Source organism: Panthera uncia, chromosome X (genome assembly GCF_023721935.1).
Source record: "Panthera uncia isolate 11264 chromosome X, Puncia_PCG_1.0, whole genome shotgun sequence".
NCBI lineage: Eukaryota > Metazoa > Chordata > Mammalia > Carnivora > Felidae > Panthera > Panthera uncia.
In genome coordinates, this window is record NC_064817.1 from 30,252,350 (window position 1) to 30,280,213 (window position 27,864).

Genomic DNA, 27,864 nt, shown 5'->3' on the forward strand with positions numbered 1-27,864 from the left:
ACTTTTTGTTTTCCTTTTAACATTATTGAACATTTTTTGACATATTTATGCATCACCTTTCTTGAACCTGAAGATATGGGTTGTCAGAAATGCTGCTTTATTGATGTATTATCTCAGGTAATTTCACTCTTTACAAACACTGATTTGCAGCAGACAGGCAATATGGACCATTTCATTTGTTGATTTGGGAGATATTCAGGTGGAATAGCAGAAACCAATTATTTGAAGAGATTACCTTTATTGATTAGTAGTCTGTTTTCAGTTCTTCGAGGCCCTTAGATATTATTTATTTTCAGCCCTTTCCCAAATCACCAAAAGATGGATATAGCTATTGGAAACTATGAGAGAGCACAATTTATGTTCCAGAAATCATCAGAGGAAATGTACTAAATATCATAGTCCCCTAACGTTAACTTGGATGACTTGTGGAAATTCACATTTTTTCCAGACACTGCTTGGGAAGGTCTCTATGCAACTGACCACAGAAACACTTAAATCATATTGGAAATTCCAGTGCATCTGGGAGAAGTGATTGCAGTACATCTCAGTGCTAGTCTGCACTTCCATTCCAACATGTATCACCTTCCAGTTGCCACACACTAAGAGCACATCTGGGAATGCCTCTCAGGAAGCCTGGGGGAATAGGTTCAAAGGGGAAATTGTTTCAAAGCTACATTCCATTGCAGAAGTTCTCATTTAGTGTAAATGTATAGACTCTCACAGGAAATCAAATGAATCATTGAAATGTTCTACCATTCATAATGAGAGCATGCCAAATAAAATATTTTTCATTGCCTCTGAGTCCTTATTTGTAAAAAGGAGGTAATGATAATACCTACCTTATTGGGTTGTTGTGACATTTAAAAGAGGAAATACCTTTATTAAAACAGAGGTTGGGACCTAGTAAGTATTCAGTAAATGTTAGCTGTTAATATTAAATTAAATTAGGATTATGTTAGTAGCGTTAAATATTTCTGACTTCCTGTATTGTATTCACCAACTCTTCTATTTGGTGGTGGAAAGTAAATTCAAATCCCATCTTTTCCAAGCACTCATACAAATGATATTTCATTAATAATATTTCTCCTTCCCTTGCACAGGATTTTTTGACAGCTTGATGCAGGAACTTCTGATGTTTACTAAAAAGCGTGAGTGTGTGTGTGTATGGTATGCTTTTGTCTTTGCCACTTTGAGCTGCTGGCAAGATCACTGATAAATTTAATAATATAAACATAAAGTTTCACCTCTATTTCTGGGTAGCCTGCCTATTCTTTCTGCCAACCATGTCCAAAAAAGTCACAAAAACGTGTCTTTAGACTGAGAGTGTTAGAATGAAACCAGTTAAATAACTGATTAGACTTGGCTTCCCTGAGTTCTTTTCACTTCTTCACATTACTCTAAGAATGAGGGATCATTTTACAATTTTTTTCCAGTTAGTTTCCTTCTTTAACCATTTTACTACTTGTTTGTTGGCAATAGTGGTAATTGGCAGGTGGTTTCTTTACATGAAAAGATAGATCATGACACAGGTACACCGAGCCTTTGGCTTGTGCATATTTTCTTAAAAAAAAATTTTTTTTAATGATTATTTATTTTTGAGAGAGAGAAAGAGCACAAGCAGGGGAGGGGCAGAGAGAGAGGGACACACAGAATCCAAAGCAGGCACCAGGCTCTGAGTTGTCCACACAGAGCCTGATGTGGGGCTGGAACCCACAAACAATGAGATCGTGACCTGAGCTGAAGTCGGACGCTCAACTGACTGATCCACCCAGGCGCCCCTGCTTGTGCATATTTTCAATTTCCAAAGTAGGGGCACTCTCAGAATTCAAACAGAAACTTAAAATCATTTACCATCTTATTATGTAAACGAGAAGACAAGGAATATGGTTAACAATTAATTATCGAGGTTTTAATTGATACGAAGTTTACATATGTGGGATATGCGTACATATAGATATATATAGATCTCGTTTATGCATCATAATTTGTGCTCCCAATGGACAATTCAGTTATTGACGAACAACATCACCTTTTCCTCTAACAAACCTGAGGGCAGTATTTTTGTAGCTAATTTTGGTCAATCTTCACGTGCTAGAGGAAATTTGAAGACCCAAGCTGTTTCCTCGTGATGCTTTAAATCATGAAATAAAACACACATAGAGAAAGGTTCACAAACCAAGTACAACCCCTCAATTTACTCCTAGAGCAAGCCCCTGTGCACCTATCAATTTGACAGCACCCCAGAAGCCTCTTATGAACCTCACAATCTACCAAATCTCTATAACTGTAAGAAAATTACTAGCTTGACTTTTATGGGCAATCATTTCCTTGCCTTTTTATTTATTTATTTTTTTCAGTTTTATCATCCAAGCATAAATTGGTAAACTCCAGAGTTTAAGTTCTCTGTTTGAATTTTCATAATGTTTGTCACTATGTAACATATGGACAGAATTACAACTATGTGAACATGTGTATAGCTGCCAGTTAGACAAGGAACTAGTCCATTGCTCACATCCCCGAGTCCCTGCCACCTCCACTTCCCTTCCACCTCCCAGAGTAGTAACAATTATCCTGAATTCTAAGACCAAATATTAGTTTTGTGTGTTGCTGAATTTTACATAGAAAGAATCATACAGTTTGCATTTTTTTGTAGCATCTGGATTTTTTTTTCTCTTAGTATTATGTTCATGTGATTCATTTTAGCATTTAGTAGTAGAATAGTAGTAATGTTGTACACTAGGCCATTGTCTGAATATTCTATAATTTCTCCATTCTGTTCATAGATATTTCACTGGCTTTTGGAGTTTTCTATTATGAATAATGCCACTATGGAAATTTTGATATATGTCTTTTGTTACATATTTCTGAAAGGCATATATATATAAGTGAAATTGCCAGATCGCAACATAGAAATATCACCTTTAAAAAATTTCTTTAGAAAAACGGCGGGGGGGGGGGTGGTTGTCTGGGTGGCTCAGTCCGTTAAGCGTCTGACTCTTGGTTTTGGTTAGGGTCATGATCTCATGGTTCGTGAGTTCAAGCTCCGCATCAGGCTTTGTGCTGATGGCACAGAGCCTACTTATGCTCGCTCGCTCGCTCGCTCGCTCTCTCTCCCTCCCTCCCTCCCTCTCTCTCTCTCTCTCTGCCCCTCCCCCTGCTCATGCGCGCGCGCTCTCTCTCTCTCTCTCTCTCTCTCAAAAAAATAAATAAATAAATAGGAATTTAGAAATATGATCACCTTTAGAAGATACTTCTAAGCAATTTTCCAGGATGGGTGTACCAATTTCAACTCCCACAGGTCAAATATGCAAGTTCTACTTGCTCTTTATCCTAAGAAATAGTTAATGTTGTGCGTCTTTTCAGTATCACCTCCTTCTAATGTATGTGGTTTGAACTAACATCTTACTGCTCTTGATATTAAGAAAATTTTCACATGTTCTTGGTTGTTTGAAAATGTTGTATCATAAAGAGCCTGTTCTTTGTAGTTATCGGGGTTCATAGGGATTCTTTCGTCTGTGGTTTCATTTTTTGTCAATTTTGGAAAGTTGTCAATATCCTTTCAATTATGGGACTCCCTCATTCTTTTGGGCCCCTCTGCTTTGCTCACTCTTCTGTATTTTTCATCCTTTTGTCCCTCTGTGTTGCAATATGGATGCTTTCCTATGGCCTATATTTCATTGCATCAATTTTCTCTTCACTTGATTTAGTCGGCTGTTAACTTCAGTCATTGCTTTCATAATTTTACTTACTGGATTTGTGTATAAATTTTCCATTTATATATATATATATATATATTTTTTTTTAATGTTTGTGTATTTTTGAAAGCGAGAGAGAGAGGCAAAGCACAAGCAGGGGAAGGGCAGAGAGAGGGAGAGACACAGAATCTGAAGCTTTTGATGACAAAATTCTTTTTTTTTAAGTTTATTCAATTATTTTGAGAGAGAGAGAGAGAAGTGGGGAAGGAACAGATAGGGGGAGAGAGAGAATACCAAGCAGGCTGCTCAGAGACTGATGTGGGGCTTGAACTCACAAATCACAAGATCGTGACCTGAGCCAAAATCAAGAGTCAGATGCTTAACCAATGGAGCCACCCACATGCCCTGATGACAAAATTCTTAATCTTAATCATAGTGCATATAATTGCTTTAAAATCTGTGTCTTGGGCACCTGGGTGACTCAGTTGGTTGAACGTACGGCTCAAGAAATGATCCCAGGGTCATAGGATAGAGTTCACGTTGGACTCCACACCGCATGTGGAGCCTGCTTAAGATTCTTTCTCTTACCCCTCTGCCCCTCTCCCCCACTCTCCCTCTCTCTCTCTTTCTAAAATTAAATAAATAAAAATAAGTAATATCTGTGTCTTAAAACTATAATCTGGGGGCACCTAGGTGGCTCATTTGGTTAAGCTTCTGACTCTTGGTTTCAGCTCAGGTCTGATCTCATGGTTCATGGGTTTGAGCTCCGTGTCTGGCTCTGCTCTAACAGTGTAGAACCTGCTTGGGATTCTCTCTCCCTCTCTCTCTACCCTTCCCTCACTTGCACTTGTGTGTGTGCATGCGTGAGTGTATGCTCTCTCTGTCTCAAATAAATAAATTTAAAAAAAAAAAGCAAAGCTATAATCTGTGGGGCCCCTTTGTGTCTGTTTATATTATGTATTGTTTCTTTCTCTTTTTATTCAACTTGTTGCTTTTTCTCCTTCTTTAGTTATAGTCTGGTTATGTTTTATTTCTGTTTAGATCATTTATCTTTTTCATAATTTTTATAGCAATATTTTAGGGTGTTCATTTTTTTCCATGACATATTTGTTTGTTGGTAACTTCAGGATATACTAGCTCTATTAGATATATTACTTATGACAGAGATGTCAAGTAACTTCCATAAAGCCACAGAGTAAGAGCCAGAGTTTGAGTAATGGCAGTTGTACCCTTACGTAAATCAATATACTTTCTCCTGTAATATACAACACAGACCTACTAGCTACCAAACTGGACAACTGCCATTCAAAATGGCCCCTTGAGCACTTTTTATTTCTCAGTCTAAGTTAGTAATACATTTTGATGGCTAGCCAACAGATAGTGTAGTATTAGATAATTAATAAACTATAGACAGCAAGAGTTGGTTGGATTTTTTTTTACTCCATTTAAAAATTACCATGCATTATAATTCACTGAAGGAGGTATCAAGTAAGAGAGATTGCACTGTCTTATATAAAGAACAGAGACATGTATAGGAACAATAGCTCTCTGGGATTATCTTTAAAATGTAAATCTCCACTTATGAGGCCAATTTGCAGGATGTGTCCTTTTAATGGTTAAAATTTAAATTGACATATATGTGTAAATTTGTTTTTGTGTATACATGTGTGCTGATTGTTTGACATCTGTTTTGAAAACTATTATAGGCATTATTATCTTAAAAAAAATTTTTTTAATGTTTATTTTTGAAGGAGAGAGAGAGAAAGTGAGCGGGGAAGGGGCAGAGAGAGGGGGAGACCCAGAATCTGAAGCAGGCTCCAGGCTCTGAGCTGTCAGCACACAGCCCAATGTGGGGCTGAACCTCATGAGCCATGAGATCATGACCTGAGCCAAAGTCAGGTGCTTAACCGACTGAGCTACCCAGGTGCCCCTATTTTCTTTAATTTAAATGGTATCAAATTTGAGTTCAGTGAGTTTGGATAACTTTGCAACCAGCTACTAGTTGCTGGGTCCAGGACTTAATCCCTATACTGTTTCTCCAAAGTACTTACATTTTCTAATCACAATCCAATCTTACAGACTTGACAATTGTAATGTTAGATAATAATGTGTGTTTAAAAGAAGATATGGAGGGGTGCCTGGGTGGCTCAGTTGGTTAAGTGTCCAACTTCAGCCCAGGTCATGATCTCGAGGTCTGTGAGTTCGAGCCCTGCGTCGGGCTCTGTGCTGACAGCTCAGAGCCTGGATCCTGCTTCTGATTTTGTGTCTCCCTCTCTTTCTACCCCTCCCCTACTCATGCTCTGTCTCTCTCTGTCTCAGAAATAAATAAACATTAAAAATAAAATTTAACAACAACAAAAAATAAAAGAAATTATGGAAACTTCTGGGGTTATCAAAACATCTAATTTTTACTAACAAATGGTAGCTGAATAAGATGAGCTTTATAATGCCCTATTTGATTGTAAATAGAATTTTATTTAGTCATTGAACATTTTTTTCATAATATAACATTATGAGATTTTTTAAATTTCAAAATTATTTTCTCATAGGGAGGTGTATAAAATGCAATTTTACTCATCAGCCTCGCCATCCCAAAAATTTTCCAGACTGAATGACTTTTCCAAATATAATAAGACCATTTATGATGTGATACTACACTTGAGTGGAAAACTGCCACCTGGAATTCATTCAAGTCAGTCTTTACCTGTGGATTATACTGAAAGGGTGATTCAACTTCATTTTCAACATTCTTCACTTCTTGACTTTCTCAAGTAAGAGCATGGATATGCTAATTTAAACATGTAATATTGGCTTGGATAGATACATAAGTAGATGGGTAGATTTTGGTATCATTTATCTTTTTATAAAATATTTACTAAGTTTCCTATATATATTACATATATAATATATACACACACACACACACATATATATACACACATATATATATCTGTAAAAGTAATAAAAAATAAAATAATAGAAAAATAATAGAAAATAAATATTTCATGAGCTATGGGATTGATAGTCTAAGGCAATTATTCTCAAGCTTTATCATCCATCCAAATCATTATGATAGCATGTTAAGTGAGTTGCTGGCCCTTAACCCACAGAGTTTATGATGTGAATTTGCATTTATAACAGTTTTAAGTAATACTGATTCTTATCTATGACCTCACTTTGAGAATTCTCACATAGATAAATATATAAATCCATAGAACTAAAGAGTGATGAAACCAGTAAGTTTATTTCTCAGAATACTGTTCGTATAAGCTCAAGTTACACTGTGAATTTTTAGTCTGCATTGGTAAGGTTTTTAGTACTAAAATAATCAGCAAGTGAAAATTTCCATAAATGGTTGATAGAAAATATAGGAAAAATACTTGTCATTATAATGTCTGTATTCCTCTGCAGAGATTAAATGGTGAGTGAGCAAGAAATGGAAAAGCAATGTTTATTAAAAGTCTGAGGAGAGTGTTGGTGATTTATATTATTTTGTCTGCCTATATTTGCAGTATCCTCAACCACTGGAACATCCATAAGCAGTGTTACTGTTCCATCTAATCATGTTCCTGTACCACTAAAATAGCATTTGTTGCTTGTAATTATTTATGCAATAGGATTCATATATTTTGAAATATATTAGTTTTTAAATTGGTTCTTATTTGTGTATGGAATCTACTCCATAGTTAGCCAGAGATGTTCAGCTACCTTAGCAGGAGTGGGGATGGAGGGTAACAAGAGGCATCCCAAAGGAAAGATTTGGTGTTCAGGGTTTTTTTTTTTTTTAATTTCCAAATTAGAATTTTTGAGTCCCTGGCAACATTATGGTCTTAAAAGTTAGACATAGTACAGAGAGACAGGAAGGTGATGGCAGAGTAGGAGGACCCTAGGCTCTCCTCGTCCCACCAACACTAGATAACTATCAAATGATCCCCAATCCCCCAGAAACTGACCTGAAGACTGACAGAACTACACAGCTAAGGGGAGAAAAGAGGCCATATTGAAGAAGGTGGGAAGGGTGGAGAGGTGGTTTAGGGGAGAAATAGATCCTGGCTGCTACAGAGGGGAGGCAGCCGTGGTCACCGAGAAGGGTGAGAGCCAGAGGAGCACACAGGGAAACACACAAGGAGAATGTTTCCCCCTAACCATTGGTTTGGAAAACGAGAGGAACCAGAGAAGCTGAATTTCGGAGCTGAATTTTGTGAGTTCTTGCCACCAATGGGCTTAAACCCTGGAATTTTAAAGATCAGTAGTCTTGGCTGTGATAGAGCTTGGAGGGCACTGTGCTGCTCTAGGAGAGAAGCTGGGCAAACAATCCAAGGGCATACAGTGTGGAAACAGCTGAAGAGTGACTGGGGCACACAGTGGGGCGATTATTTGCTCCACCTCCATCAGAATTGAAACCCTGCAAAACTCTGGTCAGGAGATGTGGTATGGGCTGGGGTTTGTGATGGTCTTCCAGGGGAGGGGTCTCCCAGGCTGGGACTGAGGCCAGCTTGACTGAGAATGGCAGTTCCACTAGAAGAATATGGGGTGGGGCTAGTGTAAGCAAGTTAGGCAGCCAGTGTCCTTGCTGTGCTGCTTCCCCAGGTGGCTGGCTCTGTGTTTATGCCGAGGGGCGGGAGGGAAATGGCAATGGCCAGGTCCTTTCTTCCTGGAGAGGTTGTCTCTGTGAATGAGGCCTGACAGGGACACACTCTGAGAAGAGCAAAGAAGTCACCTAAGGAAACTGAGCTAAGACCCGGCCTCCTGTTCTAGAGGCTGACTAATGACAGGGACGCCACTGAAGACGCAGAAGGGGAGGAGATGGCTGGCTCTGAAGCCACAGTATGAATGACAAATATATGAGGACTGGGATGGGGCTAAGTCAGTTATGAGGGACCTCTTGGTCCTCAATGGGGCTAAGAGGAGAGACGCAAGATTTTCATCTCAGGCCTCAGTGGCAAGTGCCCACCCACATGGCAGCTAAGCTCCAGACAGAGATAGGGAACATTGCCAAAGAGACTGAGGATCCAGAAAAGTAATCACAAACCTGCTTGTACAGATAGAAAAGTCCCTCTCACCTACTTCATGTGAACCCAAATATAGGACTGATCCATGTTCTGAGAGGCCTTACACAATTTGGAGATCCTTCCTTAACAAAATATCAAATTAAAAATATAAAATTTAGATATACGGATATATACATGGCTTTAGAAGAGACTCATGAAAGTGGGGAAACCTGAGATTGAAGCTTTATTTATTAGACAATATATCTGCCTCTTCCCAGGTGCCATCTTGTGCGGGAATCGAGAGGTCTGAAATTGATTGCTTATCCCAAAGCACAGGATTACTTGTAAAGAGACTGTTAAGTTTAGGAAAAACTAAGATATGTGAACATTCAAGTCTATGTTTTCTTCCTGTTTCTCTGTGCCCCATCTGGTTGAACGAATGAGAAAGATTATATCAGTTAAGGAAAACAGCATGGCTATGTATAACTTTGTAAATTATTTTCATACCACTGACTTATTTATGAGTCAGTGTACCCCCACTAATTTGCGTGCATGTTAAGGGTAGGAAGCACTTCTCATTCATCTGGCATCTCTGACACCCAGCATCCTTCATAACACAGAATGGAACCAATGTTCATTAAATATTTATTTATTAGCATTGTCTTTCACAGACATTTGCTTTTTGAGCTTGTGTGGTAACAGGAAGAAAACTTTGAAATTGAGTCTCAGGGTAGTCATAGAAGAATGGAAAAAAATTTGTGAGATATGAAAAATTAGGGATAAGAGAAGAAAACATAAAGTATTTGCATTCCAGGAGAGGAGGTGTAGCCAGTCAGAGAGGATCAAGTTGGGAAAATGTGGAGTCTGTACTATGAAAGTTATACATTGAACTTTATTTATAATACTAACCTATAAATTCTTTAATTATTAAAGCACTTATTTCCTCATACCCGTAGTTTGCTCTGGCTACCATAACAGACTAGAAGGTTTATACAACAGAAATATATTTTCTTACAGTTCCAGAGACTAGAAGTGCAAGATCAAGGTGTTGGCAGATTGGGTTTCTTCTGAGGCCTCTTTGCTTGGCTTGGAGACAGCCACCTCCTCTCTGTGTCCTCACATGGTCTTCCCTTTGTGTACACACACCCCTGGTGTCTGTGTGTCCAAATTTCATCTTCATATAAAGGACATCAGTCAGATTGGATTCGGGCCCACCTAATGGCCTCATTTTATCTTAATTACCTCTTTAAAGGCCTTAACTCCAAGTATAGTCCAATTTTGCAGTACCATGTTAGGGTTTCAACATATGACTTTTTGAGGGGACACAATTCAGCCCATAACAATGCCATATGTCTTGTAAAAACTATTTTGAAAACAGGTATTATAGTTTGTAATAAATTTATCACTCTATTTGAAACAATATGCTTAATTTTTTTTTGTCATTTGTGCCTGTTATGGAGTTAATTGGGTGTCCCTGCAATTTATTTGTTAAAGCCATACCCCCCAGTGCAACTGTATTTGGAAACAGGACCTTTAAGAATGTAATTATGGTTGGGGCACCTGGATTGTTCAGTAGGTTGAGTGTCCGGCTCTTGAGTTCAGCCCAGGTCATGATCTCATGGTTCATGAGTTTGAGCCCCACATTGGACTCTGGGCTGACAGTGCAGAGTCTGCTTTGGATTCTCACTCTCTGTCCCTCCCCTACATGTGAGGGATCCCTCTGTCTTTCTCTCTCAAAAATAAAATAAATATTAAAAAGAAAACAATGTAATTATGTTTAATGATATCATAAAGATGGGATGCTAAGCTGTCTGCAAGCCAGGAAGAAAGGGCTCACAGCCAACCAAATTTTCTAACATTTTGTTCTTGGGCTTCTTGTCTCCAGAAATGTGAGAAAATAAATTTCTGCTGTTTAAACTACCCAGCCTGTGGTATTCTGTTATGACAGACTGAGCAGACTAACACAGTGCCTAGTATTCTTTGATATGATTTCATTTATTTATAACCATTAATCGTTTTTATGATGTCATTACCTTTCACTGAAAAAATAAACTTTTTTTTTATTATTTCCATAATATAAAACTAAAACAAGCAGAACAAAAACACTATGTACCTAGCATTGAAACTGCAATGTAGGTTATCATATAATCTAAAACTATTGTAACTGTTACTTTCCAATACCATTGATTTTTAAATAAATTTTTCATTCACCAAAAACGCTGAGAAAACCAACTCACTCTGCTTTATACATAAATGTAATTCCATTTGTTATTTCATTTCTTTTATCTTGAAAAACTTTATACCCTTCTTACTTATGCATGACCACTATGGTATCTTATTTAATGGAATGGCATCTAAGAATAAAAATATTTCAAAGCAGCAGTCTAAGAGTGGTTCTGGAAGAATGCACTGATATTGGGTACAAGAGCATGGCTTTTGAATTAGGTAGAGATAGGCTCAAATTCTAGCTCTTTCGTACTTCTGTGAATTTACACAAGTTAACCCGTTTAAGCTTCAATTTCCATATCTGTAAAGTTGAAGATGATAATTCCCAAACTTAACTGGTTGATAAAACAATTAAAAATATTAAATATGTATTACATGACACATAGTAGATTATGATGATGATTAATTTAAATGAAATAAGTTGTGATCTATGGGTTTCATATGCTAAAATGTTTTCTTATGTTTCTTCAATATGGTAGCCATTAGTGACATGTGGAAAACTGACTCTTGTGATATCATTATCACTGAAATACAATATTTTAGTTTAGTTTAGTTTATTTATTTTGAGAGAGAGGGAGAGTGGGGGAGAGAGAGCAGAAGAGGGGCAGAGAGAGAGGGAAAGGGAGAATCCCAAGCAGGCTCTGCACTGTCATCATGGAGCATGATACAAGGCTCGATCCCACGAACCCTGTGATCATGACCTCAGCTGAAATCAAGAGTCAGACACTTAACCGACTGGGCCACCCAGGCGCCCCCAAATAGAGTATTTTAAAAGTCTGTACCTCTATAAGAAAGAAAAGTTTTATTGACATAAAACTGCCAGAAAACCAGTATTTATCAAGTGTGTCTTTATTAGATAAAATAGAAACTTTTAAAAAGTTTTTATAATTTTAAAATAGAAAGCACATGACTTTTGTTTTAATTTTGCTCTGTCCCACTCTTGGTCTTTGATGATTGATTTAAATAAAGTAAATATTTTAATTCAATAAGGCAAACATTCTAATGACATTTTTATTTTAGAAAGTTAGTTGTGTTTATCTCTTTTAGAAGGGGTTAATTATAATTATTTACAAAAAAAAGGTGTATTTTAAAATCTATTGAAGTGTTACCTATGAACAGAAGAAAAAGGGTCAGACGCTTAAATAAATCTTTATTGTTTGTGCATTATAGAAATGAAACAGTTTTCTGATAACTTTAGTAAATTATATGGTACTCAAAATCGTCATCTTATTGTTGTAGCGCTGATGTTGGTACAGCTCCCAGTAGTGTTGACACTAACATGGATGGTTTCTGTTTTGACATTTTATGATGTGAGGACACAAGTATGGAAGAATGATTTTGGAGTTAATGCCAAGCCATTCAAATTTATTGCTTTTTTATTAGCAAATACATGCTTATCAGGATATGTTGGCTATGATAAAATCCCTCAACATTTCAATGGTTAATAAAATTGGGTCATTAATCCAAGATACATGCATATGTTTCATCATGGAAATAAATACATTAAATCCAAAAAATCATAAATGTTACAGTGAACAATTACAGTATACAAGTGAAATTATATTGGTTTTATGCAATAAATGAGAAATTCAAAAATCTTTGGAGATCAAGTTGAGGATTTAATAACTCATTACATCTAATTTATTTTGTTCTATTTAGTGTAAACTTGGAAGAAATATGTAAATAGAAAACCTAGCATGTAAAAGTGTAATCAAATCAATTATGAAAGTCAACTCTCTATAATACTGATCAGACATAAAATCTATTGACAAAGCACAATCATTAATACTGTCTTAGGGACTGATGAAGTTAGGATTTAAGATAGATTCCAAATGAAAAGAAGAAAACGAGTCTCTTACATGGGAGGAAAAATAATTTTCCCTTGACCCTTCTAGATTCTTGGCTGAGATTTCCCCCCCAACCTGCCCTGTAATATAAAGACCGGAGGAAAAAATATTGTGTATGTTAAGTATAGTAGCCCCCCAAAGATTTGAGACTCAAAAGAAAGCCTAAAGATGAGACTTCTATACCATTCTGAGCTAAGGAAAAGAATAGGAGTCTAGGGCTTTCAAGAGGGAAGGGGACCAAGATGGGGAAGACGTAATTCTTTGCAAAGGTGAGAGGAGGAAATACTTGTTACACAAAGGTTGCCCTGTCATGCAGATAAATCTTTCAATTGAAAAAGTTATCTATTTCCCTGCAATAGCTCTCTTCCTGGTACAGGCCCCTTTTCTAATGTAAATTTCCTTTCTAAAGGTATGTTTTCCTTTACAAAAGGGTGACTTCTCTGTTTTTAGAGCTTCTCCTCTCCTGCAGTTTCTCAAAATAATTGGTGTGCCAAAGAAGTATATTTTCCAGTGGCATATTCTGCTAACCTTCACTTCATAACAGTGTCTGTAAAATTCGGTGAAAAAATAAAATTCACCTGAGTAAATTTTAAAGCTCTTATCAGTTTTATTCAGCAATTCATGAATCGGGCAGCATCCAATCTAGCAGATAGAAAAAAGCTCTGAAGAGCTGTACAAGTCAAGAGATTTTATAGGCAGAAGGAAGCAAGAACAACGGAGTTGTGCTTAGGCAATGGGGGCGGGGGACAGAATGTTCCATCCCAAACTGTGCCACTTTGGCATGGGGATTGTTTTGAGCTGAAAGCAAGTGAGACCCAGCAGACAGGAAAAGCTTTTTACCTCACCCTTAACTGTCTACACGAATTTACATAAGAGTTTGTACCAGGAAGGGAGCTATTACCAGAGATAACTTTTCCTATCAGAAAGACTTAACTACATGGCATGACAAATGACTCTTTACCAAATATTTGCTTTTTTCATAATCCTGTGAATTTTCTCCCTCCCCTTGGAAGACCCAGACCCCTAACCCCTCTCCTTAGCCTCAACTGCCTGACTGCCTCTCAGTCTTCCTGTCTTTGTGGGGCTCCCATAGGTATGTAATTAAATCTGTTTTTTTCCCCCTCTTCATCTGTCTGTCAATTTGATTATTGGATTAGCAAAAATACCTAGAAGGTTAGGAGGGAAAAGTTTTCAGTTCCTACAGCACAAAAGCAGATTGGTTATTGCAAAGTTACTTTGTCTAGGAGCGATGGTAGGGATCTTTCAGGCAGATTACCTAGCTAATGCTGCTCAGGCATTTCTGAGGGACTGCTTTCAGATCCCCTTTCTGGGAGAGCCGAAATCATAATGAAGTTAAATCTCACTTTTGGGGACATGGAGTTTAGCATAACTGACTCCATTTGGGGCTTGTTGTCTTTAATATTGCAAAATATTCATTTCATTCTTCATCCTCAACATTTTACTGAGGGCCGATTCTCTGCTGGACACTATGGCATACTGAAATGAATACCACACGGTCTCCTTCCTTACGAAGTTCTCAGTTTAATGTTTCCCTGATAATTTTTCTTAGACTTTCGGTAGCATTTAATAGAAGTGATGATTTCCTTCTGGAATCCCGTATTTGTTTTGGATGCAAGAAAGTATTCCAGCTTCTGCATGTCTCTGTCTTTGTTTAGACAGGCAGCTCAGAGACAGACACCACTGGGATTTCAACTTCATGGATCGTCATCTCATTTGAGTTCTTACATATGCTTTAGGTGGGCTACTCCTGCTAAGGAGTAGTGTTCCATTAAAATTAGATATTATTTAACTCTATAATAATTGCAGCCTAGTGAGGAATCATAGGAGTAATGTAGATGCAGATGGGAAATGCGTGACAATCAAACAGAATGGATGGTGTTTGACTTCTGAACAAAGGAGCTTTATGCATGCAGTATAATTTCTTCCACCAGCTTCCTCTGGCCCAAAGCCAAGGCCAACTTAATCTCTCTAAAACTCTGCTCTTTGCTTCCATCCCCACTAGGGTTCCCTTTCTCACTTCTTTTTTCTCATTCATCTGTGCTACCTTCAAGCTTTGAGCTTATAGAATTATCTTGAGATTCCTTTCCACCTTTTCTTTTTCCCACTTTTCAGTGGTTACAGGACTGCAAAACATCTACAGAGCTGAGTACTAGAGGTGGCATTCTCTGACAAATACTTATCATGGATGGCATTCTATGGTCACTAAATGAGTTAGACTTGAACATTTAAATCCCCACTAGGAAGCACTCCTGCCCAAACCGTATTAGATTAAACTTCGTTAAAGTGGTTCTGCTGGTGGTAGACATGAATATGAAGACCTTGAATTAAAATATTTCAAGAAATATGACAGTTAAAAATATAATCTTGAATGTGATAAATTCTATACATATGAATATATATGCCTTTAAATGTATAAAATAATATTAAATAGATATTTGCTGCAACAGATATACTACTACAAGTTTATATAATCAGAGAAGCCAGAATTTTTGGATATTCTCTGGAAAAATAGGTGATAAATTGTGTTATATTTGGGGTTTTCTATTTTCAGGTATATGTTGTGATAGGCATTTACTAAGCATTGGGTGACTAATGATCTGTTAGATGCTTTATTGTATTCAAACATTTCCTGGATATTTTTCAGTTTTATAATGTTTTTTTTTTTAAGTTTATTTATTTTGAGAGAAAGAGAGAGAGAAAACACAAGTGGGGGAGGGGCAGAGAAAGAGAGGAAGAAAGAAACAATCCCAAGGAGGCTCCTTGCTGTTAGCATGGGGGGCGCAAACTCATGAACTGTGATATCATGGCCTGAGCCGAAACCAAGAGCCAGACGCTTAACCAACTGAGCCAGCCAGGCACCCCTCAATTTTATAATGTCATACAGCAATAAAATGGTTAGTGTCTTGGCAATAGGAGTCAAGTCATATAACTCTGTGTTCTGTTAATTTTTAAGGATAGATGTGGCTGATTATAGGCAAGTGAAATTCTTAAGATTATAGAGTTGAGTAAGTTCTTTGTCATTATTAATTCTCTAAAGAAAGCATCATATGCACATTTCATTGTTAAGGGAACTGTTAAGACGATACAAATTTTAAATTTGAAAATTAAAATTCAATACACATTAAACTATATGACATTGAAATAATTGATGTTCAAATGCAAATGAAATACAAACCATTGAGTATTCTATCATAATAATTTGGACTTTTTATTTTATTTTAGCGCTCAAGGAGCATGTATTTCTCATGTGCTGCCAGAATTTCTGCTTGAACCAGAAGATTATAAAAAGTGGCTTGAAATTACAGTAAGGGAATACAATTTCTAGAACAATCTACACAGTTATTGAATTGACTGATTTCTGGTCTTTGTTAGAAGATTTCATTTTAAAATCTTGGTATTTTTATTTATGAAATGTCCTATGGATTCTGCTTCTCTGCAAAGCCTATGTGTGTGTGTATAAATATTAATATAAATATTAAGAACAAACATTTAAATATATGTGTATACATATACACACACAGACATGTTTTTCTGTCTGTCTAAAAGTTTTTATGGAGTTCCTGTTGTCAGAGAACAAGAATATCCTGTCCCCTTCAAGGTCCTTCTAGCTAGACTGAGAATTAAATTGTCATGAGACAGATTAATAGGAGAAAATAAAATTTACTAGCAGACATAAGGGGAATCCACATAGATATGGAAATTCCAAAGAGTCAAAATGAGGTATAAAAGTCATCCTGAACTAAGGAGAAAGGGGGTAGGGGTCTGGGACTTTAGAGAAAAGGAATGTACTTCACAATGTGATAAGAAGAGTAGATGTTTGGTAATTAGGTGTTTGCCCTGCCAGACAGATGGGCCACTCATATAAAAATTTATCTCTGCTAACAACCTTATTTTGATAGAGATACCCCCCCGCCCCCCCCTCCCACCACCACATACAGACTCTTCTGTGAGTTAAGGGAGGGGAAAAATTTCTCTTGAACCCACAGGACCTGGGTTTTGGGGGGACCTGTCCCAAACCCCTTCAAACTCGATCTTTGTGCCAAAGTGACCCATCTTGGGGCAGCCTCCCCTCGGACCCTACACTGTGCAGAAATGATTACATGGCTTTCTTAAATATATAATTGCTTCTTTTATTGGATCTAATAATGGAGAATAGTTTATTCTTTTGTAAATGATTTTTTAAAGGAAATTTTTAGAATATATATCTTCTAAGGAAATACTGGTTGAATTTCCCTACCACTTGCCATTTCCCTTCATTTCCCTTCTTCATTTAAAGGGGAGAATAGGCAGAAATTAAGCAAAATATGCCTAGTTGTTTTCAAAGTACACAGTTCATTTTATGGAAACCTGCTGAGAAGGGGAATTGCTTGGAGAAGCCTACAGGCTTTGAGGCGACTCTCCTCTCACCACATGACGTGATCAGGAGAACCACGGGCCTGTCCTTTGACACTGGTGAGTTCCGGTGGCTTAGCCAAAGACCATGTTCCTTTTTGGGGCTCAGAGCTCAGAGTAACTTCGCATTTCATTCTGCCACTTCTGCCACAGAATGAGCTAGTAGATACGGTGAATGGATAAATCTCTGACCTCAGTAAGGGGCTGTGTGTTCCAGAAAGTTACCTCTGTTGATAGTTTCTTTTATTGGTACATGGAGAATTAGAGATCTTGATGAATGTATAAATAGAACATGCAAAAGTTTGTAAAAAGAAAAAAAAAAACCCTTATATGCTACGTGGTTAAAACTTTGGACTTATATTTGCCTTACATTTTTACTAATATTGTAATATTTTATTTTTTTTTAACTCTTCCACTAAATACCTTGCCTGTGTGTTCCTGTGCGCCTAAGGAAAAACCTTCTATTGTTATAGAGATGACTCGGTTTGAAGCCTGGAGTAAAGGGGCATGGACAGATGTATTCCTTCAGATATACAAGGTAACATTTCCAGGCTTGTTCACTGCTAGGGTATTTTGGTTGATTTATATGAATAGTGTATTAGTTAAGGTATAGGTAATGATCCTGATTAAAGAATTCAAAAGCACAGTGGCTCAAATAAGGTAGACATTTTCTTTTTCTTTCTCATGGAACAATTGAGAAGTAAGTGCTTTAGGGATAGTACGGTGTCTCTTCCACGCTCAGTACTGGGCTTTCATTGTGGTACAATTTCTCAGAACAAGGAAGAAAGAACACCTGCAAGAGTAGTGGAGGAAAAGTAAATACTGTTTAAGGCTGTCACCCAAAAAGTGTATCATTTCTGTTGGGCAGGATTTACTCACATGATGGTACCTAGCTGCAGGGCATGTTGAGAAATGTAATCCCTAAAATAGGTAGCTACTGTCATATTCTGGTACTAAAAGGAAGCATTAGGGGCATCTGGGCGGCTCAGTCAGTTAAGCATCTGACTTTGGCTCAGGTCATGATCTCGTGGTTCATGGGTTCGAGCCCCACGTCGGGCTGTGTGCTGACAGCTCAGAGCCTGGAGCCTGCTTTGAATTCTGTGTCTTGCTCATGCTCTGTATCTCTCTCTCTCTCTCTCTCTCTCTCTCTCTCAAAAATAAACATTAAAAATAAACAAAATAAAAGGAAGCATTCATTAAAGAATGGATGATAGTGACAATTATGGTTTCTACTTCTAGTACATACTAGACTCTTGCTATAAACGTTATTCTGGGGAGATATCCACTAGGAATCCACGTCAGTAGGTAAGGCCAGGTTTTGAGGAGACTCTCCAATTTACCTCATGCCAAGTTGCATTTGTAGGTAGATTAACATAGCATAAATTATGCCTTCACATCCTGCATCTTTTTTGGATAAACAAAAAAGTCCTGAGAATCATTCCCTAGGCTTCTAAATGTGGCATGACAGATCTTGCCCACTAAGACTCGTGGGGGTTTTTGCTTTGTCTTCACAGATCGAAACCATAAGTAGGGTGAGCTGTGGAACAAGGGAGTTAAAATGAGGGAGAAGTTAAAAAGAAGCAGCAGTCACTGAAAGGAAAGGACAAAATTAATAACTAGAGAGTGTGTAGTTTATGTAAGACTCTTGTCATGAGATGCTTTTGAAAAGTTTATTTTATTTTATATTTTTTTAAGAGACAGGCTGCAAGTGGGGTTGAGGCAGAGAGAGGGGAACAGAGGATCTGAAGTAGGCTCTGTGCTGACAGTAGCGAGCCCATTGCAGGGCTCGAACTCACCATCAGTGAGATCATGACCTGAGCCAAAGTCAGACGCTTAAACAACTGAGCCTCACAAGATGCTTTTTAAATGTGATATTGTTTAATCGTCACAAGCAGTAATCTCCAGTTGAGAGACAAGGAAACAAAAGTCTACAGGTATATGTACTATCTTCCAAGGTCACCTGATTTTAGCCATATAAAACCCTCTGATGTAGATGGAGCTTATTTCTTTCTTGTTCTCTGCAGGTACTGAAGCCCCAGGTCCCCTTGCTCCTCCTCTCTGGTAGCCTAAATCCGCCACGGCACCCAGCTACCCAGCCTACCCTCTAGAGAGTTCCTTCTGCTGCATGATTCCTACTTACTCCTCTCCTCTTGTTCTTGTGTCAGCCAGCCCTGCCTTTTTTTTTTATTTTTTTGCCAGATGTCAAAGACAGAAATCCTGTTTTTCCTGGAGTAATTCCCTGAAGAATGTACAAGGGCATTCATGACTCTCAGCCAAACTTAGATTTGGAACATTTTCTTCTTTTTTTTCTTAACTCCAGGCTGTATCATCTATAATTTTGCTCACTAATAAAGAGGAGGAACTCTAAAACAGAAGGGAAGAAAATGCCCTACTTTATGGACAAACTAGTCCTGACATTGGGTCGTGGGCTTTCTTCACTCATTCATTTATTCACTCATGCATTGATGGATATGTTTAGTTCATCTTACCTGTCTTTCCCAACCTATAAGTCTATGAATTTAGAAGACAAGTATTGAGGTGCCTGGGTTGCTCAGTCGGTTAAGCATTTGACTGTTGATTCCCACTCGGGTCATGATCTCACGGTTCGTGGCTTTGAGCCCTGCATCGGGCTCCATGCTTACAGTGCAGAGCTGTCTTGAGATTGACTCTCTCTCTTTATTCTCCCTGCTCTCTCTCTCGCTCTCTCTCTCTCTCTCTCTCTCTCTCAGGATAAATAAAAATTAAGAGAAATAAATAAATAAAATAAAATAAAAACTAAATATTATTTGTAAATTCAGAATTTGGTAGAGTGTCAGCTACATAGCAGATGCTCAATAAATACTTGCTACTTAACTATTAGGGTGCAGGCACTGTACTAGGCTCTGAGGGTGTAAACCGGATACAGTCTTTCTGTTCCAGGATTTTGTGTCCTGGAGTATATAAGTAACTAAAAATCTATAATTACATGGAAGCATGACAAATGCTATGATAAGGTAAGCCCAGAGCACTAAGGGTGAGTGCACCTAGAGAAGAACCTACCTTTCCTGTGCCTTGGGGAAGGTTTCTGGGAAGAAAATCAATTTAATCTGACTTTGATCCCAGTCACAAGTTAGATTGTAGTTGACTTTGTAAGCCAAACCAAGGAATCTGGACTTTTTGGATTTTAGCCCAGGGTCAGTACAGAGCTAGCAAAGGATGAGGTTAGCATCCTCATGTTTAAACATGAGGTTGACATAATCAGCTTTGCATTCTAGACAAATCACACTCTGGTACAGTGTGGAAACTGTTTGGAGCTGTATTTAAGAGCCTGGTGCTGGGAATACTGGTAGTAGTGGGAAAGATAAGTAAGGGGCAGCTTTTGTAAATATTAGGAGTAGAAAACAGTAGGACTTGGTTAGTGAATAGATCTTGGGGCGGGGGGGTGAAAGAGAGAGGTAAAAGATGACATTGGGTCTTGCTGAGGTGACTGAATGGAATTTGATGCCAGTCACTGAAATAACAAGGCAGTGGGGGTACTAACAGGACTTTGTTGGGTGTGGAGGATGAGATAGGGTAAGAGGGCATAATGAATTAATTTTCGTTGTGCTGTATTATGGTGCCCTGTGTCATTATGAAGTGGGTATATCCTTCAGTCAGGAAAGAGTTCTGGGTAGCAACGTATGTTTGGGATTCTTTGCTGATAAAGTCATAGGAATAGATAAGATTGCCCAATCACACAGAGCTGTGATTCTCCATGTATTGTGTCTAAAGCATGGATAGCTCTAGAAGCTCCAGTAAATCAGAAGTGGATTGGCAATTTCTCTTGTAAAAGCAAGCAGTGTTGTTGATGGGAGTTTCACAGGTTGGAAATAGATTGTGATTTTCACAATCCCTTTAGGTTCTTATTTTCTCCTTCCTAAGGGTCATGCATGCATTCCACGGCTGCCTTTGTCAGTTCTCCTTGGCTAGTAGTTTGGATAACGGAATATAGCTTGTCTCAACCATTTTGATTTTGTGGCAGTTGCTTATTTTTGCTTGTTAAATTTCCATGTTTAATTATTGCTATTTTCTTCCATTATATTCCTAATTCACAAAAATGTATTGATGGCTAAAAATGAGTCATTGAAGCACAAGCGAGATGAAAAACAATAACACAAACACTCAAATTCAGAATGCTGTTTTAAATGTAAATATATAAATAGGGCTCTCATGTAGATATAAAGGATACATCTGTATATGCTGAAAGAAGTGCATGTGCTATTTTTACCGAAGAATCTGGAAAACAAAAAGGTGATTAATAATAAATATCTGAATAATAAATTTAGGTAAACAGTTTATTCATTTGTTCCCAGTGTCCTATCATAAGGGTTTTTTTTTAATAGTGGCACAACTCTGTAAAATATTTTGATATTTTTAAACAGACAGCAGTAATCTTTCCTGTTAATTAAACACATTTTCCCCAATTCAAAACTTCTGTTATAAAGTTGGAGTATTGCTAGTATTGCTAAAGGTAGGCAGGACCCCAGTTCTACTGAGGCATTATTTAGAATTGCATGCCTCTGTAGAAGACAAGCAAAGATAGCACAAGGGATCATATTTGTGAGGAAAACTGAAAATGAGCTTCAGTTAAATGTGATTGGGAAGAGTAAAATTGGTGAAGTTCTTTTCTTAAATGGCTTTGCGGGATGTCCCTTAATGTCAGTGGCATATAGTGTGGAAACTGTTATTCTCATATGTGGTAGCAAATATTGCATGTTTTATTTGGATATAAGGGAGCATACGAACACATTTGCAGGTGTGTGATAAATACATGTGAAAGAAGTAAATGATAACGTTTTGTTCTCTTTACCAAGGAAAGCCCATGCTCTTGGAAGAGTGATTCTTTGTCATTAATGTAAGATTAATTTGTAATGTAACCTGGAGGAAATCTGTTGGTGGTAGATATTGATAGACATTTAGCCATTGGTCACAAGAAAGGGTGTTGCAAATGAACCCTTATTCATAGGGAAATGTAGGTGATTAAAAATATGCTTCAGTTACAAAGTCATTTGTTAAAGGAAATAGAAAAAAATATAAATACTGTTAGGCTACTGAGTTACCTAGTTGCTTCGCAATCTCTGTCAATTCAAGGTGTTTCTCTCCAATTTTGAGATGTGCTAGTTATGAAGGGGAGGTCACTCTCACATGCATTTTTCTTTTTTTTTTAATTTTTAAAAAAATTCTTAATGTTTACTTATTTTTGAGAGAGAGAGCGTGAGTAGGGGAGGGGCAGAGAGAGAGAGAGACAGAATCTGAAACAGGCTTCAGGCTCTGAGCTGTTAGCACAGAGCCTGATGTGGGGCTCAAACTCAGGAATGGTGAGATCATGACCTAGGCCAAAGTTGGACGCTTAACCAACTGAGCCACCCAGGTGCCCCCCACGTGCATTTTTCCAACAGGAATGAGATTAAAAATAATATCTTCATAGCACTGATGTTTTTCCGTATTGTCATTTTCATTATTTTAAGTGGCTAGCTCAAATGATCCACCAGGTAATCCTATCCATGTTTTGGACATATACCTATAGGATTTGAATATCATGATTTTTAATATGGGAGAAACCACTAAAGCATCTAAAGTTTGGCTTTTTTCCAAGATTTATTGGAGAAAAAAATGTATTGAACTGTTGAATAGACAGATAGACTGAATATGATTGTGTAGTTTCTACACAGCTTGAGTTGATGATTGGGAGCTAAAACCAGCCTATGTGCTGCTCATGAAGGCTATGGACACTATTCTACTCTGTGTCTCAACAAACGAAGGGGGTATTTTTACTTTAAATAAGGGTACCATCAGGACGACAGTTTCTTAGAGCGTGTGTCATTTTCTAATTTGCACAAAGACACTGTATAGGTTATGGAGCTCCTGGTAGTGGAAGCTGAAGAAACTTTTCCCAAAGATGAATGCCATTGAAGAGTAGAATACTATTTAATGCTATTGCCTGAGTTTCTTTACCTTTGGCTTTTGAGTGTGGTATGTTCATCAACCAGCTTGGCATTTGCTTGTTATTTGAAAGTAGATGAAGTAGATTTCAATAAAAAAATAATCTCTATAATTTCAGGCTTCATGTTGGGCCTGACTGTCCAAAACAATCAAAATGAGCACCTATTCTATGAACCTGTAATTATGAGGTAGGATTTTCTCATTTAGTGGAAATAGAGAGTAAGAAAAGAAATTACTGAATATATAAAGTGATATAGAGCTCAATACATCCATCATCTAGGTAGATGTAAATACCTTGATAGAGTGTAACAATATCATTCATCTCATTGATATTAAGCTACACTTATTCTCATTACTACTACTAACATAATGTTCTGAATATTATGTTGAATCTTTTTATTTTTTAATTACAACAATTAGTGATCTTTCTTAATGCATATTTAGTGGTTTCTGGGAGATAAAATTGGGAGAAACACACCTATAAAATATGAAGAAAAGATGGCATGAGAAACCTGATATCAAAGAAACCCAGTATTTAAATAGGTAAGGGAAGAGAATCCTGCAAATGAGCTTGAAATATTGCAAAAAGATAGCATTAATACTTTATGACATGATGAACAAGGAGGGAAGAAAGCCTTTGAGGGAGGGCGTGGTATCAGATGAAATTCATACCAAATGAAATTGAGAGGTTGCTTAAGAGAATGATTAAAAATTCCCTGTTGTAGAGGCACCTGGGTGGCTCAGTCGATTAAGCGTCCGGCTTCAGCTCAGGTCATGATCTCATGGGCTGTGAGTTGAAGCCCCGCGTTGGGCTCTGTGCTGACAGGTCAGAGCCTGGAGCCTGTTTCAGATTCTGTGTCTCCCTCTCTGCCCCTCCCTCACCCATGCTCTGTCTCTGTGTCTCGCAAAAATGAATGAACGTTAAAAAAAATTCCCTGTTGTATTGGACAACAAAGGCACTTTCAGGGTGTGGGAGTAGTAATGTGTTGGGGGAAGGTTATTAGGTGGACTTTGGTTTGATGAACAAAAGGAATGAAAGTGGAGAGCATAAGGGTAGAAAACGCCTTCATGATTTATAACTGGTAGAGGGAACAGACAGAAGAATCAGGGGAATCCAAGTTTGGGAGCTTTTAGAGAGCTGAGTGTAAGTGAGCATGTTTTGATATTGCTGAAAAGGAACTGCTGAGGAGAGATAAATTAAAGATCCAAAAGCTAAAAAAGGCAACTGATGCGGGAATCTCCAGAAGAAGATAAGTAGGTTTGGTATCTAGTGCAAGATAAGGGATAGCTCATCCATTGTTGCTGTAGAGAAGGAAGAAAAGTGAGTGCAGATGCAAGAACTTTGGGACACGTGGTAGGATACTGCACTGTTCTCATTTAATATGTCAGCCCTTTGCTCTTTGAAGTAGAGATGAGGGATCTTCTGAGAAAAACTAGCATATAGGCTGAGAGGGAAGGAGATCTGGTGAGAGATGATTAAGGAGCCAGGAGCCACTATGGGTAATAGGGGTGAGAAGACAAGGGAAACAGATCTCTGGGCCTGCAGGGCTTTATGTTTAATTTTTTTTTTTTTTTTACATTTATTTACTTTTGAGAGACAGAGAGAGACAGAGGATAAGTGGAAGAGGGGCAGAGAGAGAAAGAGACATAGAATCCGAAGCAGGCTCCAGGCTCTGAGCTGTCAGCACAGAGCCTGATGCAGGGCTCGAACTCACGGACTGTGAGATCATGACCTGGTGCTTAACCAACTGAGCCACCCAGCCGCCCCAGGGCCTTATCTTTAAATCAGAAACAGGTGCATCTCAGTTTTCCTGGAATCCCTGGCAGCGATCTCTGTGGATGATTTATGCAGTGCCTAGGAGCCCAGGTCAGATTGCTGCTGTGCCTTCCACCACCAGCAAACTGCCTTGTAGCTTGTCTCCTCTTTGAGCTTTCTCTCTACCTCCTGTCTTAACTGAAGCTTGTGTCTTCACCCCCAGATCACTTCCAGGTGGGCCTCCTTAGTAGGGGCTGTGGATGAACAAGCTTGAATGCTTCTTTTAAAATTTTCTTTTCTGGAGCACCTGGGTGGCTCGGTTGGTCAAGCATCCGACCTCACCTCAAGTCAGGGTCTCATGGTTCATGAGTTCAAGCCCTGCAGCTGGTTCTCTGCTGTCAGCACAGAGCTTGCTTTGAACCCTCTGCCCCCTTCTCTCTCTGCCCCTCTTCTGCTCACATGCGCTCTCTCTCTCTCTCTCTCCCCCTCTCTCTCCCCCCTCTCTCCCCCTCTCTCTCCCCCCCTCTCTCTCTCAAAAAAAAAAAAACAATTAAAATGTTTTTCTTTCTCTATTCCTTTTTAAAAATTTATTATTGTTTTTCTAGTTCTTAGTCTATGGAATTAAATTGTATTCTCTTTACAACAAATTTGTGATCTTGATAGTATTTAGACCTAAATGACTGCAAGAAATTTTGTTAGGGTGAGAAACATTTGTGGTATGTTTGAGCAATGTTTATTATATTCTTCCATTTAAACAGTATGACCAAGGGAAAGGTAAGCTTCTAAAAATTAAACTTTATCTGACTTTTGCAAATTCCTAAATTAATTGTGCCTTTTTGGGATACATTTTTAGTTAAGGTTTACTAGAATAATTTATACACAGTTGAGAACATTCTGTGAAATTGTAGCAGACTAATGAAATTAAAATTTCACCTCATGTCATCTACATGCTGTTCAATTTTTTCATGGGGAAGTACATCACATTTTTTCATTGCTATTCCATTTATTCATTATGAAACCAATCATTACTTTAAAAAAATGTTTATTTATTTTATTTAATTGTTTGGAGATGGAGAGTGAATTGGAGAGGGGCAGAGAAAGAGGGAGAGAGAGAATCCAGAGCAGGCTCTGTGCTGTCAGTGCAGAGCCCAACACAGGGCTCGATCTCACGAGTCGTGAGATCATGACCTGAGCAGAAACCAAGAGTCAGCCACTTAACCAACTGAGCCACCCAGGTGCCCTTAATCATTACTTTTAAAATATTATTGTCTTTAAACATGGTTGAATAATATAAGGGCATTTCCTGGTGGAATAACAGCTTGAATTTTAGGCCACACAGAAACACTGACAAATGCAGGTGTAATATTACCTTGTTCTTGGAAACTTTGGAAAAGGAATTAACTTTGGTAACATTTTTTTTAAGTTTATTTATTTATTTTGAGAGAGAAGAAGAGAGCTTGAGCAGGTCGGGGGCAGAGAAAGAGAGAGTCCCATGCAGGTTCCATGCTATTAGCGCAGAGCCTGATGCAGGGCTCAAACTCACAAACCATGAGATCATGAACTGATCTGAAATCTAGAGTTGGACACCTAACGGACTGATCCACCCAGATGCCTCATGTAGCATGTTTTAAATTGTTTTTCTACCTTTTACACTTTACCTTCTTAAATATTTTGAAATTCAGTCATTTTGGATTAAATATCTTTCTAAATGCACTTTAACTAGAGATTGCATTGCTTCGTTGTCTTGTCCCTATTTCCAAGCACAGTAAGTGGCTTTGTGTCATGCACTCAGTACATAAGAATTGAATGAAGGAATGGATATACACCTTCTTACCTTTAAACTAGAATGCAGTTTGTGTTTGAAACATTTGTATTGCCTCAGTATCTAGTACAGAGGTTACCACAGGATTCTATACGGGCAATTTCTCCTCTACCTGGTGCTCAGACACTTAGATTATTTTTTGCCTTTTAATAGTTTGTCTTTAATCTCTTGTCATCTGACTATTCTCTCTTGCTTTTCATCACTGTTATCAATGTGCCTGCTTACAGTAGTTCTTTTCCTGTTGTTATTTCTTGTGGCCTGGGAAATTAGATATCCCACTTACAACATTTTTCTATAAAATAATAGGCTTGGACTTAAAATGCACAAACAGGTTTTTATAAATTAAGGGAGAGACAGTTACCTTGCAGACTTTGAGACTTCACAGATTGTAGCTCAGGATATTTACATATGCATTGTGCTTGCTGGCCCGCCTCCTTGAGGATTTCAAACAAAGGTGAAATTTGGACAGGCGAGTTGTGAGTTGTTATCGCATTGCTGTGACTTGCATCTTTATTGTAGGGCTTTTCCGATGCCTTCTTTTACTCTTGAATGGATGTAATCAACCAGAAAATACTGATGCCTTCCTTTATTTACTCTTCAAATATTAATTTTTAATTTTGCCATTCAGGTCTAGAAAAAGTTCTGTCTTTTTCCCAATTTCAGGTTCTGGTACTATCCCGGGTTGTACCACACTGCAGCAGTAATCTGCCCCCCATTCATGTGCAAAATTCACCAAAGGTCAATCCTTGTTTTGTATCCAGCAACATATATTCGAGTTCTGAAAGGATTCTGCTTAATTGGATGAACACAAATTATGAGAATGCCCGACATATTATATGGAAGAACTGTCCCAATGGTGAGCAATTTTTTTCTTTAAATAAATTATTACTAATTGTAGTATAACAACATAGAACTGGACTCAGAATCCATGGATTCGAGACCTGACTCTTTTCTGCAAAAAGGATTTCTTCATACCTTCAAGTTCAGTTTCCTTACATGTGAAATGGAAATAATAAAAGATGCTTCTTTAATTTATTTTGAAGAAGAAATGATAAAAATTTCATAGAGATGTTCTACAACTGAAAGATAGCCTTAACATCATTGCTGGCATCTTCAGCTCTATAAATTTAGGTGACACTGATCAAATCTTTTA

At 37.9% G+C, this 27,864-nt stretch overlaps 1 protein-coding gene across 1 annotated transcript; it reads left to right on the forward strand.

Annotated features, from left to right (window-relative positions):
* The first annotated feature begins 6,253 nt into the window (after positions 1–6,253).
* On the forward strand, positions 6,254–27,614 carry LOC125931258 (cilia- and flagella-associated protein 47-like). The gene is made up of 4 exons (XM_049643222.1): positions 6,254–6,466; positions 16,003–16,084; positions 17,624–17,710; positions 27,375–27,614. The coding sequence occupies exons 1-4, from the start codon at positions 6,258–6,260 to the stop codon at positions 27,612–27,614; spliced, it is 618 nt and encodes a 205-aa protein (XP_049499179.1). The 5' UTR covers positions 6,254–6,257.
* The last annotated feature ends 250 nt before the right edge of the window (positions 27,615–27,864 follow it).